Below are 27,213 nucleotides of genomic sequence, written 5' to 3' on the forward strand. Positions count from 1 at the left end.
GCGCTGATTGGTTAATACCCGGAATATGCCGTGTTTTATAATCACTTATTGGTTAATACGTGGAATATTCCGTGTTTTATAAGCGCTGATTGGTCAATACGCGGAATATTCCGTGTTTTATAAGCGCTGATTGGTTAATACGCGGGATATGCCGTGTTTTATAAGCGCTGATTGGTTAATACGCCGAATATTCCGTATTTTTATAAGCGCTGATTGGTTAATACGCGGAATATTCCGTTTTTTATTAGCGCTGATGTTTGGGTGGTTAATACGCGGGATATTCCGTGTTTTATAAGCGCAAAGAGAAACGACAGCCGGAAACACGTCTCTGCAGGCTAATAAAAAGTAGGCATGTAGAGTGGTGGGTCCTGTCTGAGTACAATAGTTTTGACCATTTCCCCCGGTGGGGACCAAAAACCGAAATTAACACCCCTAAGCGAGACGACAAGCACCCCCGTCACTTTCATATGCGACTAATGCGAGTTCCCCCCCCCCCCCTCCGGGGCCATTTCCCTTACCCAGTTTGTGACTTCATATCACACAGGGACTCTTTTTTGTGGTTTCTGTAATAAGTTGTTTTCTTTTATGGGAGAGAATCATCAGCCCTCAGCCCCTTCAACCCCATATAGTCATTATAAACCTGGAAAACAAACTTGGAATCTCAGTACACCAAATCCAGCCAAAAACAGTGCAAGTTTATTTTCAACAATTTTTACTGCAGTCTTTCTTGATGACTTTATGTAAAGCTTTTATGTAAGGCTATATATAGCTTGTTTAGATAGAAATGCACTCCATTTGCTGCAATGAATTACGCTGACACGGTCATGGTTTCTTCCTGCTACAGAAAAATAAATAGTGAACATGCTGCTGACAGGGCTATAAAAAATTACCTCCTTCCTGTGAGCTCTACCAAAAAGCCATTGGGCTACTAAATCTGAACTCATATTTACCCCACTCATATGCTAATCAAAGCTGTTTGTTTAGCACGTTGATCATACTCTATAATCTGTGACCAGCCTCCCTTGTGGGGTATAAGGCATAAAAAGTTGGCAAACTAAGGGACTGGTCAATAAGTACCAGGGGGGAGGGGGGGCGGAGCAATTGGAAAAGTGGTGGCTTGAAAATTTGTGACCCACCCCTTCCTTATATTTGAGCCTCCTGAAATCGCTAGAAAATCATTTAAAATTGGTCACTTCGAGAAATTTATCTATTTATACTGATATAAATAGGATGACCCACCCCCTACATGTAGATCAAAACTACATAGCCCACCCCTTTTCGAGGGCTCAAAAACTGATGACCCACCCCCTTTCTGCTCTGGCCCACCCTCCCCCCCCCCCCCCCTCCTCTACTTATTGACCAGTCCCTAAGCACGTCTTTCTCTCCAGAATGCATTCAACTCACTCCAATTGCAGATTTTTTTTACCATTTACTAAGTAGCTTCTTTACGGGTTACCCACTCTGATCTAAGCTTACATATTAAAGTAAGGTAACATTATAAATGTTTAACTGGCCACAGGACAACTAATTCATTGTCTATTTTACTGGTCACAGGCTACCAGGTTATGGTGCAACGTGTACTTTGTATAAGCTTAAAAGAAGAGGATGACTAAGAGAGAGCTTTTGAAGCAATCACTACTTTTGCTTAACTTTATGAAACAAATTAATAAAAAACAAAAACAAATAGTCTAGTAACCATGGTGTTTGACCATTCAAATAACAGCTATTTAGAAGTACTTTTTGTTTTGCTGGATGAGGTAGTTCTAACCTTTAAGTCTGTGGATAAAACCCTACTGTGCGACCATGTGAACATTGAAGATTCATGACTGAACAGTACTGTCATGCCATGCTGTTTGTGTTTATCTGTTTTCTAAACTTAGTAGCAAAAGAAAGAAAGAGGACACTTACTAAATAGATGGTTTTGAAGACTGACGACTGACTGTCATTTTTCTGAATTACCAAATTACTTTTAAGAAAACAAAATAACTTCGAAGGAAACCTCAAAATAATAGTTATCTAAGGTAGAAACAGGCCAAGGAGGTTATGAACCAAAAATAAATAAAGATGGTTATGACTAAGAAAAATAATAATAGATTACAATAAACAATCTTCTAAAAAGAAAACAATCACAGAATGATTGTGACAATGTTGAATTGAACTAGCCTTAGTTCACTCAACAAGCTAACAGTAAAAAAAAGGTCAGAATGTTTGGAAACATAAGGCCAAGAAATCAAAAACATACCTCAGTGGGAAGAAAGGACCAGGGTTGAGACTAACGGTAGCCAACTAGCCAAAGGCTACCAAAATTTAGGTTTTGGTTACCAGATTAAGCATTCCTACTAGCCACTTGGCTAGTGAAAAACTCTGAAAAGTCAACTGTTCTTGATAGAAATCAATATACCTGACTAGTGAAAAATTACTTTTGGCTAGTAAAATCTGACATGTCACTAGCCAGTAAACCAGTGAGTTAAAAAGTTAGTCTTAAGCCCTGAGGACAGAATAAATGTTATAGAAAGACTTAGAAGGCTTGTTCAGCGAAGAAAAACAAGTATATTGCACCACTGGTTCAATGCCAAACAATGTCTATCAAGTCCTTGGTCACAGTAACATCCTTTGAGTTTGTCCCTTGCGATTCAAGGTATCTCAAGAGTCATTCACAATGTGCAACGGAAATGTTTGTTACTCAGAAAACAATACAGCTTCATGTAGCAGTCAGGATCGGCTGACTGTGTTATGAACTACTGAGGCACTACTTTTTTAGTTAAAGATAGGGAAATTAATATCTATGTACACAATCTGTTAATTTACGCTGCCTAGGCTGAGAACCGTGATGAGTGTGTATGGCTGAGTTACTAGTAATAATAATAAAAAGGCCTGACCAAGCATACCTGTACAGCTGAGAAATACTTAGGAAAATAGTGAAGTACAACTCTAGGTGTATGAATAATTTAGAGCTGGACTTGACTAAATTAAAGGCTAAAACTCTTGTATGTTTCTCCCATACACACATTTAGTCTGAAGGACACAGTCAAACTACAGAAGCCTGCAAAGCAACTGTAGGTATATTTGACAGTATCTCACAGTTTGTTTTTCTGCCGTGATGTGCCACGCCCATCACAGCGATGGGACGAGTCCCACTCAAACCTCAGTACAGAATAAAATAGTTCTTCAAAGATTTCTTGTGGTATACAGTGAATATCCCCACTGAGGACTTGATTTTTCTTTGCATAACCAAAGGCACGTATTTACAAACTGAAAATTCAGGTCACTTTGGTGGGGGGAGGGGGGGGGGGGGGATTCAAAATACACCACTTGAAAGCATTCTTACTATTAACTATATTGTACTCCCAAAAGACCAGTATCTGAAAAAGAAAAGAAAAGTTGAAATGAGCAAAAACCTTAACATTGGAGTTTTACAAGTCTATACATGTATGTAGTCATAAATAAACATTGTTACAAAAACTGGGGCATTGGGTAATGTAACGAAAATTTCCTCAAGAAATCAGGGGTCAAACAATAGAGAGGTATCCAGTAGAGAGCTATCCAAGGGAAACGAAAATTGGTTTGAGAAATTGGGAGTTTCAAGAAACTGAGGATTCAAGAAACCAGCATTCTACTCTATATATTGCTGTGTTAATACAAACACTTACATCTCATAGAGGAAGGGCTTGAACTACAACACCAGCCATTCAGCCAACAAAAGAAAAAAAAAATAACAATCACCTTATTCTGTTTGCTCAGGCCCCTGGCTTGTCATCTGTACTCTATTAGGCTCAGGAGCTGGCACAATATTACTGTATGCATGTTCTTGTGGATTGTGCTCCTGGGTTGGTACCATGCCCTCCTGGAATACCTGGCTATCTCCTACTTCACCTTCTTGTATCTCATGTTCTTCACCAGGTTTGGTTACAAATCTTCCCCCATTGCTCCGTCTCCTTCGGCAGGCGTGCTGATGCCTTGACTCATGAAGATATTTCTAAAAATTGTCACCAGAAATAACCTAGAGTTAATTTGGTTATTTGTCAGGTCAATTTACAGTGCAGCTGCTCAAACCAGGCCACTTTAAAGAAAGTCGATCAAGCAAAAAGATTGATTGGATATATTTTAACAAGGGGTGTTTCAAATCTAGCCAATGAAATCAACTGTTTTAAACTCTCCTATAACAAAGGAATTTTAAAACAGTTCAGGTTCATTTTATTGGCTGTTCCAATCAAATCCTGTGTCCCCAGAGCCACTTGTTTCTTGTGCACAGACGCTGCTGGCTATGAGGGACAAGCAGCTCTGGGGACAAGAATGCAATTTTTCTAGCTCTTTTTAATTTGTATTATTATGCTTGTTTTGCAAAGCCATGTTGCTGTTAGCACAACAGCCATGTATTAATGAAATTCAGCAAAAATTATACAAACTAACCTTTCGAACTTTTGGTATTTTCCCCTCAGCTTCAAGCTTTGCTCTTGCTTGCCGTCTTTTTATTATTCTGTGGTACTGTTTTGCATTGACGTAAAGTGGTTCATCCAAAGTTTCCATGGCAACTGGAAGTCTCTGAGCTCCTATAGCTTGTCCATTCATCTGGTTATACACAGAGAAATTACAAAAACAAACTAGTTTTGATATAAAAATATAAATACTAATAAATTATTTGAACAGTGATACAAAAGGCAAGAGACAGTTTGGAAGAGGTTGAGGAGATATTGTGATCTGTCTGTGGTGATAAAACAAATTTCTATATTTTGAGAGGAAGCATCATGACCTCTAGCTGGTTTCATGCGGGTCCTTTAACCAGGTGGAATTGGAATTTGTAAATGTTGGTTTTTCGGGAGGTAGGAAAACCGGGAACGCGGCGAGGAAAAACCCTCGGAACAATGCGAGAACCAACAACAAACTCAACCCACAAATAGCATTGGGCCGGAATCGAGCCTGGGCCAAATTAGTGGAAGGTGAGCGCTCTCATCACTGCCCCATCCTTGCTCCCCCAGCTCAATTAATCATATGCTGAAGCTGAGGACAGAGGCCAAAAAAATAACAGAACTACAGGTATGCACTGAAAGGTGAGTTATGTGTAGCTGGCGACATGAGGTGTCAGTTGTTTAGTGTCAGGTTGCAATTCGTTGCAGCCCGTAATATTTTACTACGGTCTCTCATAAAAATATGCATGCTAAACAAGTTGAGGGTAAACTCAGATAATTTGGATGGGACTAACCCATACACTGAAATGGCTGCCCAAATACTGGAATAAAGCACCCCCCTAGGATCATAAAGTTTAAAATAGTAAGTTAACCCAATTTAAGCAAAGTTTGCACTGCGAAATTGCAGGATATGTTTCCAATTTTAAAGTGTGGTTGCCAGTTTGGTGATTTGAACTTGACCTGCTGTTCATTTCTCACAGTCTGTTGATCACAAATAAATACGTGTAAACAGTTGCGGGGTTTTAGTCATGTTTACAATATGGCGTCTTAACATTGATGCGGATTGTGAATGTTAACCTAGACCATAAAAATGTTAGCACTTGTCTACATTGTACGTTGGAATCATTCAATGACATGTGTTCATTATTTTTCTGCATGTGATCTGTGTATGTGCCAATTGTCACAAAAAATGACTGCGAAATTTACTCGGTGCATAGGTGGGGACAGTTACCTCAAAATAACTTTGTATTTGGTTTAATTGTGTCTCATGAAAAAGCTGACTGTACTTATTGAAACAGCATCAGCCCATCTTCTTCATCAAAAAGTTTGTTTTCTACCTCAAAATATTCAGCTACCGTTATAGACCAGATTGAGTGAGCAGTATGGAACGCCTAGTTGTTTAAATGTAAGTGAAATCTCATACCGGTTGGTCGGTATATTAAGAAAATCGCTTACCAAATTTATGCACCGGTCACAACGACCAGATTTTTCCTACAAATGGTAAGGCATGTCTACCCGAACAACGAACGAAACGACCAACCGCGCGAACCGCGAACACCGAACGGCACAAACAATACGAACGAACAACTTCAATTCGCACTTACCGACACACTCAGTTGCACACCTCCGGGCCACTCGCCCGCCAACCCCTGAGCCCCACCTCGGGCCACAACGCCACTGCACTCCGAGCCACGGGCCAAAGAAGGGAGGCGGGGCGGGGGGTGGGGAGTACATGCCAATGATAAGCACCCCTGGATACTAAGATGATACCTTCAATCTCCGAGAAAAAAACGGGAAGAGGAAGGGCCAAGTTTTCTAGGAAGTTCAAAGGGAACTCAGCTCACAGGGTACTTAGATGATCAACAGCAGCAAAAAAGCAACCAGTGATTGAGCCAATTCACATATTGTTAAAAGGTGCAGTAATCTTCAACCACTTAGTTCACCACCTATGTGAAAATAGTCCAGGCCCTTATAAATATCAAGGAAATATTTGTTGAAGTTGTGATCTGTTTTAGTAGAAGCATAACGAAAAATACCAATACTGGTGAAAATGCCCAAACTGCTTAGTTTGATCTTTTCCAATCAATTGTGATGTTGCTAACCGCTCCTTATTTAAGAACTTTTGGTCTGTATGCCGGGCCCTTGCATTCACATGTGGATAATTTGGTCAGAGAAGATAATTCAAATTAACGTCTGTAGGTAGCGTTCGTTGATTTTGCGACAAAAGGGGATGATGATTCTCAAAGTTTAAACTCTATCAGCCAAACTGCAAGTGTAAGAGCGTAATGTGAACAAAAATGACATCAAATGACCTGAAAAAACACTCACAAAAATATCCCTCGAGGCTCCGTCTGTGATCAATAAACGCGGAAGGAACTGTTTACTTTATCGAAAACAGCTTGGCGTTTTGTAGCTTTCGATACCTTATGGAAGGCTGTAAATACATTGAAGTGAAAGTAGGCCACAATATAAGCTAGAATGTTGGCTTAACAAAATTTCTGTTCGATGAGAAAGGGCTAACTTCGAAAGCCATAGAATTGCACGCAACGAAAAACAGCTGCTCGGTTCATTAAAATGCAAGGCGTGAAACTAAATTATTGTTCAAGGAAGCTAAAGAGGAAAGCTTTCTCGAGAGAAATTCGCTCTAAATATCCGTTTTTTCTTTACAACAATATCTACGACGTGATTGGTATACGAAAATCCATCGTGTTTCATTCCTTGTTGTGTGCGCGCTCACTCATTTCAATACAAACAAAAGTCCAGTCATCCACATTGCCAGCGCTTAGACCAATAGCGAAGCAGTTCGAACGATATTTCTCGATTGGACGGTTTTAAATTCACAACTTTGGCCGACAGGTTGAATTTCCAGAGACCTGGCAGACTTCAAAACTCACGAGAAACCATTTATTTGAAGGTTTGTTTGCATTTTTGGCGAAGAATTCAGTCCGTTGAGCGTCCAAACGAACGCACAACAATAGTGAATGGGATCCGCGTCTTCAGAAAGATCGAACACACGACACAGCGTTTTCTCGCCAACTCCGAATCTGTACTTGAATGCTATTGGACTAAAACCCTTGTTGAGTGTCATAAGCCATTTAATAATACTTACCATCGTTATTTGACCATTTCCATTAGAAACAGCGGTTGTTGTTATTGTTCCAGCCGCAGGGTTATATTCAACGGGGTTGGCCATGAAGGTTCTCTGATCGGGACTTCCGAACATTTGTAAGGCATGTTGTTGAGAAGGATCGACAATGTAAAGGCCTTTCCCTTGGTCAGGCTGTATAAGATTTACTGTTGTATGCGATGCAGGAACCGTGTGAGTAACCGTGGCAGTATTTTGCGGAGCATAGTTCGTTAATTGCGGGGAAGTTGGAGCAGCCTCCATCGCCATTTTTGAAGTTTCTTCGATCTCTAACTCATAAATATTTGATTGATAACCACTGAGCTGTGAGAGAGGACTGGGGTCTAATTACTTGTCATCAGTCTGGAAATCGCGCAAATATCGAAAATATGTTGTTCTCTTCATTTCCTTGTTTGATTCACAAAAGAAAATAATTCAAAAAATTGATATATATTTAAAAAAATATATTCTTTTTCCCTAAGCCATGGGCTAAGTCTTAAGACAACATGAATTTAATCAGGTGTTCCTGAGGAAAAACAACAACCACCAAACTAAAGAAAACATAAAGGGTTGGAAATGAAATCTCAATTCATTTCCTTGTCTAAAAGCTAAAACAATAGTTTCCAAATTGGAAAACAAATCCGAATTTCCTTCATCGACCTTGTTGATTAACATGTTTATCAATGAAAATGGTAGGGTGGGGGGGGGGGGCAAAATGGTAATGCCTAACAATCTCCGCCCCCCCCTTTCAAAGGATATATGAAAAGGCAAATATTTTAGTGTTGCCAATCCACTGCATTTCCCTTTTGTTATCTTTCTTTGCAGAGAAGTGTTATAAATTGCTAAATATTTTTGAAATAATCTCTTTCATCTCTTTTTGTGTCAACTAGCTGATTCACTCGACTCATTCAAAAGGCCAGGTTCAAGATGAATAAGCACCCCCTACCATCGAGAGTGATGATGTTTCCTGATAAGGATCCAAATGTTTAACCTCATGAACAACCCTTGAGAAACAAAACAAGCATTCCAGGGGGTGATTGCACATAATTATTAATAGAAATCCTAGAGTCAAGTTTTGTAATTAAATCTTATCCAGTGTTAGCCCAAGTTTTTCGGTGCAATATATTAATTTTTGCATAGGCAAGGGGAGACCAAAGGGCTAGGAAAGAGGGAAAGTATCTAACTATTATAATACTCCAGGGGTAAAACCTGTATTGAAGATGTGACAAATTATGCAGAGGGGGGGGGGGGCAAAGGGAGAGGGGGTGGGGTCAGGAGGGGAAAGAGGAGGGTGTCGAACAAGTGAGATACCATACAGGCTAACTCCCACAAAATGGTATTGATGCATATAGCAATTGTTGCTAAGTCATCTGTCAATATAACATTTAAAATAACATGCACATTGACATTATGGATCCCTATGGTATCCCGGGGGGGGGGGGGGTACTCGAAAAAGTTTTGTACAGGGAGGCTCCGCCCGGAGATCCAACCCCTTACCCTTTTATATACCATTTTGATAGAAAAGGTACCCCTTTTGTATACCTTTTATTGCAAAAAGGCACCCCTTTCATATACCTACACGACATCACATTAACCTAAAACAGGAAGTTTTCTTTTCATTTTTATGTAGCGCTTAATAAATTACGACGATACAGCCAAAAGTTGCGTCTGCTCGAAATATTTAATGTTAAGGCCTTTTAAAATATCATTATGGCAGATGTCCCTACCCTTCCATATACCTAAACTTGTGAAATTCCTACCCTTTTATATACCTGGAGCCTGAAAAAGGTACCCCTTTTGGGCGGAGCCTCCCCGTATAGGCCATTATAGGGAGTACCCCCCCCCCCAGGATGGTATCAGCTTGCTTTGGATTGGCAATACCAACAGTCTCAAATGGCAGCCTTTAACAGAGAAGGTTACTCAAATTTCAAACCATAAGGGAAGGAACTCCCAAATAAAAAGTAATTTTATGTAACTCATTAGCTGCTATACATTTGTTTTTACTAAGAAATAAGGATTTATTTTTACAAAATGTGTACAGAAACCACTAATACATGACTGTAAAGGAAAACAATATCAATAACAACTACAGAAAATAAAAAGATCAATAACAGAAACTTCATAATTGTTAATTAAAATATTATGAATGATGTTAGAGAAAATCTAGAAGAAAAGACAAACTGGACGAAACAGCTTCTTTGTAAAAAACTGTAATACATATATATTTTATAATAAACAAACAAAATAACTGGTTATACCCATTGAACTTTTCTCCAAGATTTACCATGTAAGGGATTTGTGCAAGCTTTGGTGTTATAAAGAAAGGTTTTTTTCAGAGATACAGTTCAAATTCAAAGTCTTTAAAAGAAAAAGCTTTTATCAAGCATATTTTCTGTTCATTTTGTAAATTTGAATCATGTGCAAAAGTTGGGCAAATTCAATAACAAAAATGTTAATCTGTTGGAACAGGATATCAGTCTAGAGATTTACAAAATAAAGCCAATAAACCTGAACATCTCTGGAAAAAAACTAGAGATTCACCTAAAGATCTACAAAAGATCTAGAAAATGAAAGGAGTATTTATTGTATTTTCAAAAAAGGTAAGAAATGTACAAAGCTGGCTTAAATTTGCAAATTTAAAACCAAATAAATTTATGGAAGTCAGTACACCAGGGCTGGATTGTCACAGCAAGCTGAAGAAAGAGGCAAGATCATGCACTAAAGATGCTATGACAAGGTGATTAAGACAGGAAAAATAAAAATAATATGGGTGAAAAGTTTCTACATTATTATATCAGGTATAATGATGATGTAACATGATGGATTACCAGGTATCAGGGAATGGTGAGGACTAAAGTGTCAAGAAAACACTGGGGATGCGCAGTTGCTGTGAAATGTACAAATAGGATTTTTAGGTTTCTAACTAATGAACGTAATCAAGTGGTCTGTTGAATCCTCCTCTTCTGTTCATATATTGTCTGTAAAAAAAATAATAAAAAATAATGAAATTAGTATCACCATAAAATAGCAAACAAGCAAACAAATTTATCAGTGGTCGACAACAAAATGCCACTAGTGAGAAACAACATTGTAGTCTGGCCTCGAGTGGATATGAAAACAAACACACTGCTTATGGGTTTTGAATTGTGTGAAATAAAACATGATGGATATGTTCTCACTGGTTGGAAAAGATGCAACTGGTGATATTTTTGTCAAAATTATTTTGTCCCTAATTAGTGGATACATGGTCTGCTATAACCAGGGTTTGTATAACTCAGAGATGATTGGATTTCAGTAGTTTTCCAGAATACAAATAAAAAAGTTCCAGCCTGCCAGAAAAGGTTATGGCAACATTTTCATTTGCTGTTACATAACTATAAAATTTCATAAGTTTACCAGGATCAGGTGAAAAAAGGACAAGGCCCTGGGAGAGTATTTATTTGAATTCCAGGAGTTTTTCAAAAATTCCAGGAGCAGTGCCAACCCTGTACAGTGGAACCCTGATATAAAGATCCTCGATATAACGATGAATATTGTATGTCCCGTCAAAAGTTACAGTAAAATGTACGAGACAAAACCCCGATAAACAATCTTCAATATAACAATATTGAATTCCTGGTATAACGATGTGAATTTAACAGACCGTAACATAAATTCTTAACCTTTATAACGATATTATCAGTACACAGTCACATGTACAGTCACAATTTAAGCACAACATTGCATTTAATACAATAGCATTCAAGTAATCGAGTAACCTCTAACGTTTCTGTCAACAGCTTTGTACAATGATATGAGTGTCTGAAATGTTACAATATGTGAATCATTTGATACTCATTACCAATTCTATGAAATATTATGCAGTAAAAAAATGTTTTTTTTAAGTAAATGTTAAAGGGGTATCAAATGGTCTTTGCGAGCATTTGCGAGCATTTGCGAGCATGCGAGCACAGCTTTTTTCTTTGCGAGCACGAGCATTGACAAAAATTAGCCTTGCGAGCAACGAGCACTTTTCAAAAACCTACCTTCACTAAAAACCGAGCATGCGAGCACTTGTAAAATTGTGCGAGCACGAGCAAACGAGCACCCACTAAAATTTTGCGAGCATTGCGAGCACTGCGACATTTTGAGGGACCATTCATGACCCCTTGTTAGGTTTACCCCGACATATGGCCATATCCTTATATCAGGAGTTTTGATGCAACGGTTCCTCGATATAACGGCATAATTGTACTGCTCCCTTGGCATATCGTTTTATTGGGGTTCCACTGTATAACAATCGTAGTGGTGGTTGTGATGATGTTAAATTTTAATGCTTGATGGGGAGGGGAGTGGTGGGGTGGGAAAACTGTTTCCAAAATTTTCCTTCAAATGGGATGATTATTTAATGGAGGATTACTATTTGAGGAAATGTAAAAATCCTAGTAAGTTGAATTACTTTACAATACAATATACAGGTTAAAAAGGCCAAGCATGCACATTATATCCAGTGTTCGTACCATTTTTCACAAACAATTTTCTAGGACTTTTCCAGGACATTTTAAGGACTCTGATTTATTTTTCCAGGACTCCAAAATTCACATTAACCCTTTCACTTCCAAGATCTCAATATTATTTCTCTTTTAATTATATTGTCTGTATATTTTTATTTTTCTTATAATGTTAGTTCTGAGAGTTCAGTTGTTATAATTTGAGTTTAACAGATTTCCAGACCTTTCCAGGACCAGTGTTCTTTTTCCAGGGCTTTCCAGTACTGGAAAGTGCCACAATAAAATTCCAGGACTTTCCAGGTCCTTCAGGACCCTTAAGAGCCCTGTATATCATAATAATTATGCACACTACATTTTTCTAATGTCTTCACCTGTATTTGTTGGCCTTCTTTACACTGGCAGAGCTCATATTACAAGCACCGGCCACATGCTTACCCTGAAATGTTTACAAAATAAGTTATTAGTCTTATTATTAGCCCTTGTACTGAATTTCGTAGAAACTGTTAGTAAACTTTATTAGTGCAGGAATTGAAATTGTCACTCGCCAACTTGTTTTGGGTGAGTGCAAATCATACCCACATGGTGAGTAATGTGAAAAATCAAAATTAAGTTTCCTTCCCTATTAGTTTTACAGTTAATGTGCTTCACGCATGAAAATTCATGTAAACATTTCTTCAATGTATGAGTGTTTGAAGTTATGTGTTCATGTGTGAAGTGCATTGACTGTAAAACATTAATCAAAACTAGAATCTGATTGTTGATCAGCAGCCTGATTTAAGACCAAAAAGACAACTTATGTGTCATGTTTGTAACTGACCTGGTCAAGCCTAAGAAACTGGGCCGGGTTGTTCGAAAGACGATTAACGCTAACCCAGGATTAAAAGATGATCAAGATTGCAATTTCTCTTGTTTTAAAGGGTTTCCCAAAGCTAATATTTTGTTAAGTTTGAGATTGGTCCATGTCAAAACTGTGGGGCAGAAAAAATTAACAGAAAACCTCAACAAAATTATATAAAATTGAAATCAAATTTCACGCTAATCCTGGATTAGCTTAATCATGCTTTGAGCAACTGGGCCCTGGTCAGTATGTGTCATTTGCACGCCCTGTTTACTGTTTTCTCATGCATCACAGTCAAAGACAAACTCAACTTAAATGTTTTTATTTAGTTTTAGTTAACAAATTTTGTTACAGTTTGTTAATTTGTAACAGGTCTGTACTTGAGTCATCCAATTCTGTCTGTAATCATTGATATTAATTTGTGATTAAACAAATCGGCTCCTGATTTGAAAGCATCCCATTATGATCACAGGCTGAACTGGTGAGTGGAACTCTCAACATTCAGCGCTTCAAGCTGCGACCATTTTGGTCGCCATGGCGAGTAAAAAAAAATTTGGCGACTAAATTTTCCAAACAGGTTGCCAATTTGGCGACCAGTGCAGTGTAAAGGGCTGGCTAGGCATCATTTGTATTTGCAGTATAATTACTAAGCAATTTCACCACAAAATTTTCCGTTATAACTATTTCAATCGTGCATCTTGCTTATCCGTTTGGCTTGGACTGTGCTGTTTGATGTCTTTGATCGTGGAGCCACCATTAATTTGAACACCACATTTATGTTTCTATTATTTTACTGTACTGCACGAGAATTAACTTGTTTTGCATGTTTATCTTCCTTACCTGTTTCTCTTATCATTTATTTAGTACTATTCTGCACGATAATTAGAACAGATCAACCAAAAAACTTTGGAATGCAAGTGAAAATAACCGCGTCCCCCGCGTCAAAACGTTCGCCAAACGATTTCAATTCGGCTCATCATGGTAAGCAGTATTACTATGTAAAGCGACATGAAGTGTCTTCTTCTAAAACGTTTTGCTTTTGGCGACCAAAATTTTTCTTGTGGCGACCATTGTACAAAAGAAAAACTTGAGCTTGAAGCACTGAACATTACACCACTGCCAATTTCATACTGAGCCAACTACTGGGCAATTTTAACTATCTTTTAAAGGTTTATAGCCTACTGTTTTTTTCCACAGTCAATCGCAAAAAATATTATATCAAATATGTTAATGTCAATGGCAGTGTGCAAGTAACCTTTGTTGAATCAAAATTAGAAAATCCCATCATTTTCATCATGGCTTCCTCATCTTCATCAGGAACCTCCTCACCATCTAGACAAGTGAAGAAAATGTAATGTTAGTCATATTAAATTAATAATCAATATTATTACATTATATTATCTGAATGATTAGGAGATGATTATTCCTTGGTTCAGTTTAACCTTGGTTACCCTGACTCACCAAAACTCATGAAAAAAGTTGGGATAATTGAGAAAATGATTATCGTGACAGAAATAGAAAGTGCCTCGATCCTTGTGTCTTGAAATTTGAGTCACTTGAACTTCGAGATGCAATCTTGAATAGATAATACTGTCAACTTTCTTTTGAGCTGTACATTACAAACTTGAACATCACAAAGTTACCAAATTTCAGAATCCTAAGCCTGGATGTTCATTAAACTGGGATTACACTGCAAAATTATATAGCTTGCACCATTTCAGAGCACTTGATAAACAACAAAAGCTTCAATGCCTATGCTTTTAATGAAGAAAGTTTTCTAAGACATAAAAGAGCGGAATATAAAGTTTGCCAACCAGAATTACCAGAAAAGGCTCTAGTAAACACAGGAGAATCCTGGCTGTGCAGTTTCTTGGCAAAATGAAAAATTTCGAGGATGTGCATACCTGCAGCACCTTCTGTTCCACCTTGATCTTCTTCTTTTTCATCATTTTTATCAGATTTTCTCTTGTCTCCTGGAGACCTGCATATTAAAACAAAAAACAAATTAAATAAAAAGACCCAATTTATGTTTTATTACGATCATAAGTTGCAGAATGGTTACGGTATGGTTAAATGGTCAAGGCATTCCCGAGAATCAAATCCTCTACTCTGACTAATACAAGTTGTAATCACTCTGAAGGCCTTTGACCCCCCCCCCCCCCAACCACCACCCCCTTAAAATTTCCTGTGACCTTCCTTGTTGTGGATATGGATAATTATCAGAATTGCACAATGTAAAATAATGGCCAATTGGATTTGGAAACTATACACCGGATGGAAATACCTTGCAACATCGCCTACGGTATTACAGAGCTTACTGATAGGGTTCAGAAATCTCAGGGTGTATTTTGCAAAGTCTGCTTACAGTCAATTTCACATAACTTTACTGTGCCGAGTTGCGAAGTTCATTGGGAAATTGGGAACTAAATTACGAGGTAGCCAATTACGTTGCAACGCGGCACGATAAAGTTATGTGAAATTGACTGTAATTGTTTGCCTTAAATTAAACTGCAAAGTATTAATTTTAAAACTTAAATTAATTTACCCCATTACCCCATTCTAACCAAACACGAAGAAGTACCGGTACTCACTTTGAGCGTTCTCTTCGAGAGCGTCTAGGTGATGATGACCTGTTATGAATGGCAACAACTGGTAAGTAAATTTTGTATAATTGACAAAATAACTTTCAAAACAAGGGAAAACTCAATTACTACCAGGTAGAAAATCACCACAGAGGTGTTAATACGAAGTCATGTAAACCAAAAAAGAACAGGGATGCTATCGACTGGGTAAGACTAAGATAACAACCACAAAGTTGGAAAATTTAACCAAAATTTTTCAAGATGCACACTAAATTTAAAACACTTCCTTTATCTATTTTGACTTATAAAAATCTGGTATTTCTCACATATGTCCAGCATTGAATGCAGGTATTGTTTGATATTACATGTACTTAACAATTGACTGGGTTATCTGCCATTTTCATATACCGGTAACTTTAAATTTGACAGAATTATGTGTGTTTTGGTGAACTTCTTTCTACAGTACCGCTCAAATGTAAGTTGACAGTCCCTCGAGCCTCGAAAACTTTGAGTTTCGAGTCTCGAGTCGAAAATTTCGAGGTTTGAGTATTGAGTCTCGAGTCGAGAAAAATAATGACCTTGGGTCAATTTGCCCTCAATTCATTCACTATCGACGGTTTCCAGCTCCTGCTATTTCGAACTTTTTGATCACCTGACGGTTTGAAATATTAAATGACCAAGCGTGCATTATTACAGCAGAGATACAGCTTCGACCATAGTTTATAACTATGCTTTGACTGTGTACAACACTTGAGAGTGCGGCCCGCTTGAGCAATTTATTTCTTGAGGAATCATCCAAGTGACAAGCTCATTATTTTTCTCGACTCAAGACTCGATACTGGAACCTCGAAATTTTCGACGCGAGACTCGAGACTCGAAACTCAGTTTTTGAGTTTCGAGTCTCGAGGATCGAGTCGAGACTGTCAACTTACATTTGAGCAGTACTGTACCATAAAGAGCGTTAATCTCATAAGCAGTCAATCCTAGATCCATATCTGGTAGTTTCAATTTCCCTATCAAAATTCTCTAGATTTAAGCAAGTATAAACCTTGAATGCATAACTCAATCTCCTCAAGGAAATACCTAGTCTTCCTCGCAGCCGTTTTTAGTGTGGTTGTGGGGAGGAGCGTTGAGTGACGACACTAAAAACGGCTGCGAGGGAGACTAGGTATTTAATGTGGTATACATCCTTACATACCTTGATCTCCTTCTTCTTGGAGAAGGTGATCTATAAAACAACAAAATGGTTGAAAAAGATCATGAGTCTCTTGTTGAGTGTAAAAGGTAAATATTACAAAATAAAAGTAATTTTAATGACATCTTCTGTACCACTGTGTTGATTCAGTCTGTAGTGAACTAAAGCACTAAATGTTTTAATCTATGGCAGCCTCTAGATTTGATTTTTATTTTGGCACATATTTGTTTGTCCTACATAATTTGTCTTCTAAGATATAGTACCTAATTCTATGCAAATGTATCAACTTGATACCCCCAGAATTCTAAGTTGTCCAGTGCCCATTGAATAGGTTCTGGACAACTTATAATTCTGTGGGTAACTCTGCAATGGACTAGTAGTAACTCCATCCATGGAGAAGACACAATACTTTAAGTCTCTTCACGCTACTGAAATAGGGATAAACTCCAGTACATGTAACACTCGGCCTGACACTAAAGCACTAACTAAAGGTAAGAAGGTAGGTTAATAGGTAACATCTGTCTTCAACCCTAGGTGACTTGGCAGGTTGGTATTTTTCTCCAGTATTCGCACCATGAAACAACCGTTAGTTAAATTTCTGCCTCACACAAGACAAAAGTCCACTGCAGGCAATTACCAAGCACTTTTTTTTTAGATTGCCTCAATGATTTGAATAGGTACCCATTTTTACTCCCAAGAGTGGAAGGGAGCATAATGGGTAAGAATTAAATGCGTTGTACAGGAACGAACAACACATGTACAATGACCTTGGCCAGGCTAAAACCCAGACCTCTTGTTCCAGAGTCCCATGCAAAACCATTAAAGCTGATTTCCAGTCCGTACTGCGCAGACTCAGAGTTTGTTTTCATTTTTGTTTTGAATTTGTTGAAACGTTACACTTCGGTGATAGCATACATGAGGTTTTTTAGTTCGCCATTACGGATCATTTGGTTCAAGAATCACGATGAGCTAAAACGTCCGTTTGAAATACCGTCGAGCTTCTTTTACTTGTTATTATTGTTTTACAAGGATATCTGCATGGTGTTAATAAAGAAGAAAAAGGAAAGTTTTCTCCCGGAATTTTTATTTTTGCTAGTAAACATTCTTCTGTTTGTGAGACTCACAAACATTGCAGGCGGAGATTGCGCAGTACGGACTGGAAATCATCTTTAAGCCCAAGGTGCATTTTTGTTTGTTACACCAAAGATCTCCAGTGCAGGTTTCAACCACATAGGTGAACTGGCATTATTATTATAATCTTTGTGGGATGACTTTCTTGTGTACTGACATGTGAGCATGGGAGCACTTCTCATAAACTGGCATGCCAGTGACCTACTTTCATGTATAGTAACGACAACAACAACAACGATAAAAAAATATATGCCAAAGATAAAAAAATATATAGTTTTGAAAACCTTGTCATTTCAAATATGTGCCCGTAGTGTTTAGTGTTTTCCTTTGTTCTGTTGTATGGTAACATTTAGGTTCAACATCCCCTCCCCGGGCATACCCTAGGCATTTGATGCCTGTGCCTTCCCGGGGGGGGGGGGGGGGAATTTGATAATCAAAGTCTTTCCGGGGGTGGGGAATTTGATCCGACCACATAGGGGGGTGGGGAATTTGCTACTGTGCCAATAAGAAAACAATTTAATACCTTCTGTGTCTTCTTGGGGAAGGTGATCTGAAACAAGAAAAGAGAAACATTTTTATTGATATATTATTACAATGACTTTGCACTAATTTTACACTGGCTGTTCTGACAAGTTATTATACACTGCACCTTGAAAAAGAACGATGTCTTCTTCGTTTTGGTGACCTTGATCTACTTCTCCTGCGATCTGAGAGACAAGCAAGAACAATAGATGAGCATGGTACATGTATGTTTACTTCCATCAATCAACAAGCAATACAGTAACTCAGAGCTATAGACAGTTTAGAAAGTTTCTGATCGATCTGACAGAGATTCGTAAAACCTGACTGTGACGTGATCATGAAATAAAGGTGTTATTACTTACCAACATCTTTTCTCCTTTCTTTAGACCGCGACCGACTACGTCTACGTTCTGTGAAAACTAGCAATTGTGAAAGCAGAATGTCAGTTTTAACGAAAAACGTTAAGTAATTAACTAAGCTAAATTATTATAAAGCTAACCTCTGCCAGGAGAGCGACTCCGACTTCTACTTCTTGGCATACCTTTAGCTAATTTTTAAAGTAACTATCATAAGCGTGTTTTCACTATAAACTGTGAAAACTGAAGTTTCTTTTAGTACTAGTATAATACGCGAAGAAAGTCGAAGAACAGAAAGGAAATTCAAGGAAATAAAACCTGCAGACTCATGTTTCTGACAAGCGGATACCAGTGTGAACTTCTGCGTGCGCCTAAAATTTGTGACAAAAATGAGAATCGCGGGCTCATTGCGTCAGTGGCGCTCCAGCAGCCGGATATTTAACCTGCGTAGCAACGTCGAAATGGGGGAGGGAGGGGGAGTTGGGAAGAGGGAGAGAAAGAGGGAAAAAACGGAGGGGGAGTGCTACCAGCAGCCGGATATAGGATAATTATAGGGGACATAAAAACCAGAGAATAAAGACAAATTAAATGCTAACCTTATTTGCTCTTTTATATTTTAAGTTGTTTCAACTGAATTTCCGCGAAAGTTTAGCCCCTTTTCGAATAACGATTCAAAAGCAACCCCCCCCCTCTCGGCCTCCCCCTTCACTTTCTGGAATAAAGCCCCCTCTGTAACAAGGCCCCTCCCGGGGCCCGCGGCCCGCCCCCTTCCGGGAAGACAGGCTTTGAGGTACCTGAGTTGAGATCCATACCACACGGAATTGTCCCAGGGACGAGAGTGATGGGAGCGGGCCCCGACCCCCGCAACCCCCCCATTCCCGAATTGGTCTAATCAGATGTTTGGTAGTGGTGGTGAGAACGGCCAGTGAAAAAAAAGTGTCACCAGAAAAGCAGCAATCCCCGCACAGTCTTCAGCAATCCCGAATCCCGCGGGACCAGAGTTGCACTACTCCACTCCGAAAACAATCCTAAACTAATCCTCTATTCGTCTTTTATAAACCGTGCTAAATTCATTTATCCGGTAGCTTGGTCAAGCCATAGGACGTAGCAGACCCCTGATAGCAAAGACCTCCGGAAAGATTGGCAATAAACATGTGTTTAGAAGGGCTTAACGATTGAAAACTTAACCTGCGATCAGGCGTGATTTCGCGGCGGGAGGAAAGAGAAAAAAAGAACGCCGGATCGCTTCGCTGGTTTCTTCTGCAAAACATAGGCATCGACGAAGCAAAGCGGCATAGACTATTATTCGTAGTAGTATTCGTAGTACCGCTGGCATTCAACTTACCTTTTATTTTACTTGTTACATGTTATTTTAGCATTGTGTTATAAATTTTAACATTTCAACCGACCATCACCTATTCGTGAAAGGTTACTCCAGTCCGACATGTAAAAAAATCAGAAAAAAAAAACACTAAAAGCGCAGCTTGAGTCACTTTAAAGCTGTCCTAATCCTCTAAGAGAAAAGTTTAGTAACATGCTAGGCTAGACTGGAAGATTAATAAACCAGTAGTGTATAGTAGCATGCGCAGTGAAGTGTCTACTCAAGCTATTTAACTTGTACAACTTTACACGGATATGCTGCAATATTAAGATATGGGAGATAAAATCAAAGGGATCTCCTTCAGACCATAACAGAGGGACCCTATGCGCCATTAATTAAAAAATAAAAAAAAGATTTAATTAAATTTATAAATACCAGCTTTATTTTTGGAAGCAGTAATTGCATTTTACACAAAGTATATGCGTCAGTGTTTATTCAATTTGTTTTGCTTATTCGTTCCTCGTCAATGAACTAAAATTATTCCCGCTGCGTCCAAACAATGAAAGATTTTCAGACTCTCTGTGGGAGCTTATGTCTCGTGAGAAAGTTTGAAGGTTTTCAGTTGAGTTTTGTTCGGAAAGGTAGCTTAAGTATATAATTCTTTCGTTAAATACAAGGTTACTATTTCGTAAATCCAGGGGATCAAATCTCTCCGTGATAATGAGAAGACTCAATTGGTCACTTTGGAGTGTTTCAATAGCGTTATTGCTCCTTTTTAGAGGTAAGGCAGATTATTCAATTCTTTGAGTAAGTCGAAGCAATGCAAGAAGTCAGTAGCTCTATAGCTTACAGTGTCCAGCCCCATTTAGTGTGTGTACAACAAATACCCATCTCACTATAGTTAATCTAAGTTGATTGAAGTCAGAAAAGCTTATTTGGAACTGAAAACCAGTAACGAGTGAAAATTTATTGAGCCCAGCCTAGCACCCGACAGGACTCCGCCCATTAATATAAGTTTCGTATTATTGAACAGTAGGCGTCTCGTACATCGAAAGAAGTCAAGCACTTCTTACAGCATTAAGCTGATGGGGATTCCGTCCAGTCCGAGAGTATTCCTTACTGGACTTCATCGATCAGTCATTTAAATTTAAACCTGATATCAATCATCAACTTCCAGCGCGCGTGCAAAAACGCAGTGTCAAGCATCATGTATTCAGTAAATCCGGCTCTATGTCAGAAACGGCGGCTTCTAAGCTGCGTAAATGTATGAACCCCCTAAAATAACTTCTTAAACCACAGTAACATTTTTTCATAGAATCCAAGACTATTTTTGGTCTAATCAAGCCTAATGAGGCTGCTTATTAAAATTAGTTACATTTCGAAGGTGAAAACGATGTGACATGTTTTAATTTTGGTCACTATATATATTTCTAGGTGTATTACCCAGTAAATAACATATTCTGAATTTTACAAAAGACAGTACTAGATGTTGTAAATGTCAATTTAATTACGCAGAATTAGGCCAATTCTTCGCATGATTGCCGATTATGCATGTACACTGAACCATTGTTCAATCTTCATTATTGAGGCACTCAGTTTTCTTTCAATGTTGTTCTTTACTAGGAATCTCTGCATGGAATAACGGTTCATTGCTTTCCAATCCAGTGGTCACGACCCTAACTGAAACAGAAGGGAAACCGTCCTTCAGTCCAGCGGTACTGCCATCAGGCACAGAACAGCCTTCTGTTATCTCATCATCCGCACCCTTTGCTAACACCGACCCAACTGACAGGCTCTTATCTACCTTATCAGCTGCTAGTTCATCGTCGAAACTTGCTATGGAAAAAATAGATTACAAGAGTTTCACAACAAAATCGAGTGCTGTTTTGACAACATCCAAGGGGCATGCAGGTGCGTCTTCCGATATCGAACAAACGCAGACATTTCAAGTTCAAACTTCCATTACAAGTCTTGGGCAGGATGGTGTATCTTCATCCACTGCAGAGATGTTCTTACATTTGCCATCATCGACTCATGATCAAAACGTAATCTTAACTACATCAAAATTGTCAACTTTTTCATCACATCACCAACAGCAGCACCGTTAATGTCCCCAGCATCAACGTCATCATCATCGTCATCATCATCCTCGTCGCTATCTTCATCAACATCGACAATAGCGTCATCGTCGTCAATATCATCATCATCATTATCATCATCAACGACAACGCTGCCATTCTCACCGTCACCTTCATCCTCACCAGCACCATCACAATCATCATCAACGTCAACGTTTTCATCATCATCATTGTTACGACCATCATCATCATCATTATCATCATCACTATCACCATCATCATCACCATCAGCATCGCCATCACCATCACCACCGCCGTCAAGGTCCTCAGCATCCTTCTCCTCCTCCTCCTCCTCACTATCACAATCTCAACCACCATTACAATTGCCTTCACCATTGCCATCGCCATTACCATCACCATCCCTATCAGTTTCTTCACCATCATTCTCTTCCTCCTTCTTCTTCTCCTCCTCTTCGTCTTCATCATCAACAACATCATCATCGTCCCCAACAGAATCACAATCACAATCACCATCACCACCATCGTCAACGTCCGCAACTTCTTCTTCCTCCTCACCCTCCTCCTCCTCCTCCTCTCATCCTCCTCCTCATCATCGTCGTCATTACCCTCATCAACGTCAATTTTCTCATCATCATCATCATCACCACCACCACCGCAAATACCATCGCCATCATCACCATCACAATCATACTCACAGCCAACATCGCTATTACCATTGCCTTCACTATCTTCAGCACCGTTGCCGTCATCACCATCATCAGCTTCCTCGCCGTCATCCTCTTCCTCTTTGTCCTCCCCCTCCTCGTCATTATCATCATCACTGTTACCATCACCATCAGTACTGCCATCACCACCACTGTCGACGTCATTTACATCCTTCTCCAACTTCTACTCATCATCATTGTCGACTTCGTCACCACTATCATCATCACCACCATCACAATCACAATTGCCTTCACCATTGCCTTCACTATCGTCATCGCCAGTGCCATCATCATCAGCTTCCTCGCCATCAGCCTCTTCCTCTTTGTCCTCCTTCTCATCATCATTAACATCACCACCGCCATCAAAGTCCTCAGCACCATCAAAGTCAGCAGCAGCAGCACCATCGTCATCATCATTATCACCTATATTGCAATCATCGCCATCGTCGTCATCATCACAGTCTTCTTCATCGTCGCCACCGTCCTCCCTGTTGCCCGTGTTGGCATCCTTAACTACAAACTTGTCACAGTCACTACTACTCTTATCACCATCATCTTACCCTTCAACGTCGACATCATTTTCGCTATTATCGACAGCGTCTTCATACGTGTATCGCGGTCCACATCGATTGACTTCGTCTCTCCTTAGTCACCATGGCATGGTAGCTTCATCACGCCAATTAACGGGAAAAGTACAAACAACGAGGGGATTTTCGAGTATACTAACTGTGTCCACCACGACGGCGTCTATGAGTCTAGAAACATCTTCTTCGATGGTTTATACTGAAGGTCCAAAAGTACCCAACACTCCAGAGCCCCCGGAATCGAGTCGTATGTTGGAAGCAGAGTTAACAATTACAAACATGGAATACACACTGGAATTAGCTAACTCTTCTTCGAACAACTTTAAAGAGTTGGCAAGTGATTTGGAATACTTAGTGAATGACGTTTTCGACAAAATATATGGTTTTCTTTATGTGAAGGTCGCAAGCTTTGAAAAAGGAAGTATTGTGTGCAATTTCAACATTTACGCAAAAGTAAAATCTTCGGCATCGGCGGACGAGTTTCAAAAGGTCTTGGCTGCTGCAGTAAGAAGTGGAAAAATCGGGAAATATAAGATCACCAACGTAAAGGTGCACGAGCACGAGCAAGACGATGTAGGAGCGGTGAAAGGGAAAAAGCGGCCTGAGGAAAAGTTTCCACTCAAAGTGATTGGCATGGCAGCGTTTGGCGGAGTGGTGGCTTTGATTATTGTGTTCGTACTTTATAAGGTAAGTATCTGCAAATTAGAAGTTAGTCATGCTCTTTAAAAACCATCCTTCTCAGCCATTTTTAATACTTGTTTTTTAAGGAAGAGGGAGGTCGAGAGGGTGTTGAAAGGAAAGATGACTTTAATTTTGGGTTGAAATGAGCATGCACATGAGTGTATATCATCTTTCATTAGTAATATTTGCACAAAGGCGTGTACATTTGCAACTAGATGTCCTAGAGGGATAAAATTCCTAACGAACTAATTAAGCATGGATATTTTCAGACCAATACTCGCTTCTCTCTCTCAGTGGTTTATTTGCTCGCGCAGATTTAAGAAACACGTAGAGACACGTGGGTATCCCCTGCTTAAAGTGGTTCTACATACCGAAATATTCTGTAGGTTCTACATTATTACCGAAATATATTCTGTAGGCAATAAATGTTTTATTTCTAAAGACCAATACCTTGAAATATAGGAAACATTTTTTACCGTTTTTTCCTGTTACTACTTTTACGTCCCAAGAACCGTCAGCATCTACCCTGTTTGAAAAACCTAAAAGCAGTGAATAGAGACAAGTAAGGATAACTTGCACTTTGACAAAACCAATAAAAATCTGCTTCTAAATTTTTCATTCAGGTTATCAGCCGAAAGAGAGGAGAGCGTGAAGGCCATACGAAGGCCGGCGACGTTTATCCTCTGAGCGACTTCAGTTCACCTAACACTGAAGTGGAAGAAAGACAACCAGCATTAGGAAAGACACCAAACAATAATTATGAAGAAATAGAAGAGGACGGAGACGAAATAACACCGTTTTACAGACCTGGTTACAAGAACGTTGCAGGATCAAGTCAACGCGGCTTATTACGAGGACTGGATACTAAATTGTGAATAAAGATTTTTTAAGGGCACCTTTCACAGGAGCTCCTAAAGACTTTCTATCTATCGGTATTCATTGCGAGCAACTCAGCTTAAAAAAGTAGGTCCTTATTGTAGGCCAGCGTGCAATTGCAAAGTAATTTTCCCGCGCAAGTTTAAAATTGACTTAGTGTCACGCAATTCTCTCTTTGTAGTTACAGTGGAACCTCGATATAACAAAGGGCCAAGGGACTGGCAAAATATGTTCGCTATAAAGAGGTTTTTACCATATGTTTTACTATTACTGGAGCGAAGAATATCGTTCGTTATATCGAGGAATTCGGAATCGCTATATAGAGGTTCGTTAAATCGACGTTCCACTGTATGTATTTTAAAGTGATATTAAATCAGCTCTTGCATGTCCTGGCTGTACGAAGTGGAGAGAGACGATTAACGTCAACTTTTGTACAAAAAATAAACAGCAACAAATACGAATGTAATGTAAATACTGAATTAGTGAGCAGTTTTATAACAACCGAATCCGGTTGAGTTAATTTTTTTTCCGTAGTTAAAACTATTTTACTTGTGTAAGTCAGATCAATTGCTATTGGATTGAAAGTGCTGTTTTGACTGTTTTGTAATTAATCTATTAACTAAATGTTAAAAAAATAATAAAATATCAAAAAGCAGGAGCTCCTGCAAAAAGTCACTGAGGGTACCAGCTGTCCTTGTCCTGTGAGAGATGCGTAAAACTGCCAGGAGCCGAAAATTTTGTTGAGGAACCCCAAGGGATATTTCCACATGAAAATTGCACAGGAGTGTAGATAGAGCCGTAAAACCAAAACCAAAGTAATTACTCTGGCCAATCACAAAGGACACAGACAATCCAGTGAACCAATCAAAACTCGAAGCAAATACATGTAGCCGGCACGAAGCGGGGGAAAGCGTGCGCGAGCGAGTCACGATTGGTTTCGGTTTTAGTTCTGATGACTCTGATTGGCTGAGAAGGGGTGCAAGAAATTTAAGCCAATCACTAAGCGTAGCAATGCAAAACCAAAGCAAACGCAATTTACTTTCGACACTCAAGTGAAAACCGCTCTAACAGTCAAGAGAGCAAGTATAGTAATTTTATAAGCAAGTCTTATATCGGCCGCTTGCCATCTCTGTCACGCAACATAGTAGCACCAACCGACTTTGCGTCACGTTCTACTGGTCGGAAACAGGTTCAGTCAAGTCTCGGACGCTGCCGACACGCTGCCTTGTACCCAGGCGCCGTTGCAAAAGTTGGAAACAGGAGGCGCGGGGTTCGATGGTTAGGCGGGAAAACGCGCGATGCGACAGGCCAACAATAAAGAGGGGCCGTAAGGGGGTTTCTCGTGAAACGTGATTGCGTGTTTTTATTCTCCGTGATCAGTGATTACGAATATTAAAATCCGTGAACTGTGAATAACATGCTTGTCGTGACACGTGAAAACAAAAAAAATATTATTTTTCGATAACCGTGAAACTTGTCTAAAATTCTTCACTTTTTCCGTGAAGATGATCGTCAAATCAAAGCTAGCTGAAATGCCATGGAATGCGAGATCGGAAAAGACGGACAGAAAATGACACATGACACACGTGGAAACAGTTTGATGAGTCAATACACGGGCACCGTGCTCCAACTTAAAAGGGAAGCCTGGGTACGAGGTAGTCTCGGACGTTCTTTTCAATATGCAAAGCAGACATCCATGCAGGTAAAAAAGAGCGAATCATTTAATGCACCTATCAATTGGTTTGCCCCAGGATTTGTGGTGCGGGCAACCCCAGAGGTATTTGACATTTTCAGGTTTTCAAATGTCAATTTCGGTTTCCCCACCCTTGGGACTCCATTGCGAGTCAAATTCCCACCCTTGCCACTTTCCAAGATGGGGACTGAGTAAAATTTTTCTCTGAGGGGACTGTTGTTTACTATCACAAGTAGATACATGTTTTTTGAGCCCTTTGCTTGGGGCCATTTCGTTTTATATCCACACCCGGGCCCTGTTGATTAGGGAAGTCAAAATTCACCCCTAGATCAAAGCCCTGACATGATACCCCCTTCAGAAATAACCCAGGTTTTCAAAAAAGATCAAAGAATGCAGACAGGGCTACCGCCTCATAAATGACTTAAATAAAGCCCCTCATCTATAGGGGGTGTGTGGATATAAAATGGAATGGCCCTTGGCAAATTCATTTAGCAGCAATACTTTGGCTGCTGTAAATAAACTATCTATTAACCAAATCATCTTATTAACATTCAGCCTAATTTCATTCTTCTTGGCCTGAAATCAAACTCTAAATGGAAAAAGCACCAATG

At 39.3% G+C, this 27,213-nt stretch overlaps 3 protein-coding genes and 1 pseudogene across 4 annotated transcripts in view; 2 read left to right on the plus strand and 2 right to left on the minus strand.

Annotated features, from left to right (window-relative positions):
* The window catches only part of LOC144643301 (uncharacterized), a 203,599-nt gene that overhangs the window by 168,832 nt on the left and 7,554 nt on the right, over positions 1-27,213 (plus strand). The window lies entirely within an intron of this gene.
* Positions 675-8,070, minus strand: LOC144643351 (uncharacterized). Its single transcript, XM_078502564.1, has 5 exons — positions 7,516-8,070; positions 4,411-4,569; positions 3,724-3,976; positions 1,375-3,362; positions 675-1,062 (listed from the first exon to the last, which is right to left on the minus strand). Exons 1-3 carry the CDS (start codon positions 7,798-7,800, stop codon positions 3,725-3,727), a joined length of 696 nt encoding a protein of 231 aa, XP_078358690.1. The 5' UTR covers positions 7,801-8,070; the 3' UTR covers positions 675-1,062; positions 1,375-3,362; position 3,724.
* On the minus strand, positions 10,360-18,966 carry LOC144643354 (uncharacterized). The gene is made up of 10 exons (XM_078502567.1): positions 18,788-18,966; positions 18,651-18,707; positions 18,416-18,473; positions 18,290-18,316; positions 16,639-16,668; positions 15,450-15,488; positions 14,763-14,839; positions 14,114-14,190; positions 12,392-12,456; positions 10,360-10,508 (listed from the first exon to the last, which is right to left on the minus strand). The coding sequence occupies exons 1-10, from the start codon at positions 18,825-18,827 to the stop codon at positions 10,454-10,456; spliced, it is 525 nt and encodes a 174-aa protein (XP_078358693.1). The 5' UTR covers positions 18,828-18,966; the 3' UTR covers positions 10,360-10,453.
* On the plus strand, positions 19,741-25,589 carry LOC144643363 (uncharacterized; annotated as a pseudogene). Its single transcript, XR_013568896.1, has 4 exons — positions 19,741-20,746; positions 21,589-22,652; positions 22,727-24,039; positions 24,657-25,589. The product of XR_013568896.1 is annotated as an uncharacterized LOC144643363 (transcript).

This window comes from Oculina patagonica, chromosome 2, assembly GCF_052425735.1.
Source record: "Oculina patagonica isolate OP01 chromosome 2, crgOcupat, whole genome shotgun sequence".
Lineage (NCBI taxonomy): Eukaryota > Metazoa > Cnidaria > Anthozoa > Scleractinia > Oculinidae > Oculina > Oculina patagonica.

Coding starts and splice junctions, on each gene's coding strand:
- LOC144643351 (XM_078502564.1), bottom strand. CDS start 7,800: ATGGCGATGGAGGCTGCTCCAACTTCCCCGCAATTAACGAACTATGCT. Junction 4,570..7,515: donor GAAATGGTCAAATAACGATG/GTAAGTATTATT, acceptor GTGTATAACCAG/ATGAATGGACAAGCTATAGG. Junction 3,977..4,410: donor AAATACCAAAAGTTCGAAAG/GTTAGTTTGTAT, acceptor GACAATTTTTAG/AAATATCTTCATGAGTCAAG.
- LOC144643354 (XM_078502567.1), bottom strand. CDS start 18,827: ATGCCAAGAAGTAGAAGTCGGAGTCGCTCTCCTGGCAGAG. Junction 18,708..18,787: donor GAGTCGCTCTCCTGGCAGAG/GTTAGCTTTATA, acceptor CACAATTGCTAG/TTTTCACAGAACGTAGACGT. Junction 18,317..18,415: donor AGACATCGTTCTTTTTCAAG/GTGCAGTGTATA, acceptor TTCTTGTTTCAG/ATCACCTTCCCCAAGAAGAC.